At 42.4% G+C, this 1,385-nt stretch overlaps 1 protein-coding gene across 1 annotated transcript; it reads left to right on the forward strand.

Annotated features, from left to right (window-relative positions):
- Nucleotides 1-510: 510 nt before the first annotated feature.
- On the forward strand, nt 511-1,380 carry LOC121026654 (olfactory receptor 4P4-like; the record flags this gene model as incomplete). Its single annotated transcript, XM_040469449.1, has 1 exon — nt 511-1,380. A coding segment is annotated over exon 1 (870 nt), but the record flags the coding sequence as incomplete, so codon positions are not given.
- Nucleotides 1,381-1,385: the final 5 nt, after the last annotated feature.

Below are 1,385 nucleotides of genomic sequence, written 5' to 3' on the forward strand. Positions count from 1 at the left end.
AGTTATTTGTGTGTTAATGCTAGAGATGAAAAAAAAGCATACTATTTAAGGAGGTGGAAAATAGACGGAAGTCCATTTGGTCAGTGGATAATGTAGCATAGCTCTCACGAGCATACAACTTAGCATCAGATACAGGATCCTATCTTAGTTTGCTACTTAATATCTGAAAGAATTGGTATTATTATCCAAACCCACCCATTTTTGTTCCCCCACTTGTCAAATGAGTATCAGAATAGTATCTATTTGGATATTATGAATTAAATGCATGCAAAATGTTTGTAAAACCTCCCAGCATAAAGTATGCTCTCATTAAGTATCATTTGAAATATAATAATGGCATCAAACCAGAGGGATTTAAAAGATTAAATGCAATAGTTCCTTTGTGACCTACATATTTTTCAGTGTAAATATCCTCCAAAAAAGCAAAAAGTACTCTTAAACGTGTCATATGTTCTGTATCATTTCAGATGAATTAAATTTCTATTGTGTCCCTGGACTCACCTCAACCTCATGGAAAATCAGAACAACGTCACAGAATTTGTTTTCATGGGTCTGTGGGGAAATAAGCAAATGGAGCTCCTGTTCTTTTTCTGGTTCCTGCTCTGTTACCTGGCTGTCTTAATGGGCAACGTCATCATCTTGCTCACAATCACCTGCAGCCATCTAATCGAACAGCCGATGTACTACTTTCTCTGTCACCTTTCCCTCATGGATCTCTGCTACACCTCCACCGTGGTCCCCAGGCTACTCAGGGACTTAGGCGCCGCAAGAAGAAACATCTCCTATAACAATTGTATGACCCAGCTCTTCGCTGCCCACTTGCTGGCGGGTGTGGAGATATTCATCTTGGTGTCCATGGCTTTTGACCGCTATGTTGCCATTGTCAAGCCCCTGCACTACACGGTCCTCATGAACCGGCAGAGGTGTAACATGTTGATCTTCACGGCCTGGGCTGTGGGTTTTTGGCACTCCGTTGCTCTGTTGCTCATGGTACTCAACTTACCTTTCTGTGGTCCTAATCAGATAGATCACTACATATGTGATGTGAAGCCTCTTTTGAAACTGGTGTGCAGAGACATTCGTGTTGTTAGTATCTTAGCGATTGCTAATTCAGGGATGGTGGTGGTTGTCGTTTTTCTTGTCCTGTTGGCTTCTTACATACTCATATTATATAACCTTAGGACCCGCTCCTCCGCAGGGCGACGCAAAGCTCTCTCCACCTGCAGCTCTCACGTAATGGTGGTGGTTTTATTCTTTGTGCCTTGTATCTATATCTATGTTCTACCTGCGGGGAGCGAGAACAAGGATAAGGAAATCTCCGTGTTTTACACTGTGATTGCCCCCATGCTGAATCCTCTCATCTATACCCTGAGAAACACGGAGAT

The sequence above is a fragment of the Herpailurus yagouaroundi genome, unplaced genomic scaffold (genome assembly GCF_014898765.1).
Source record: "Herpailurus yagouaroundi ecotype Mexico unplaced genomic scaffold, PumYag 150949, whole genome shotgun sequence".
Classification (NCBI taxonomy): domain Eukaryota; kingdom Metazoa; phylum Chordata; class Mammalia; order Carnivora; family Felidae; genus Herpailurus; species Herpailurus yagouaroundi.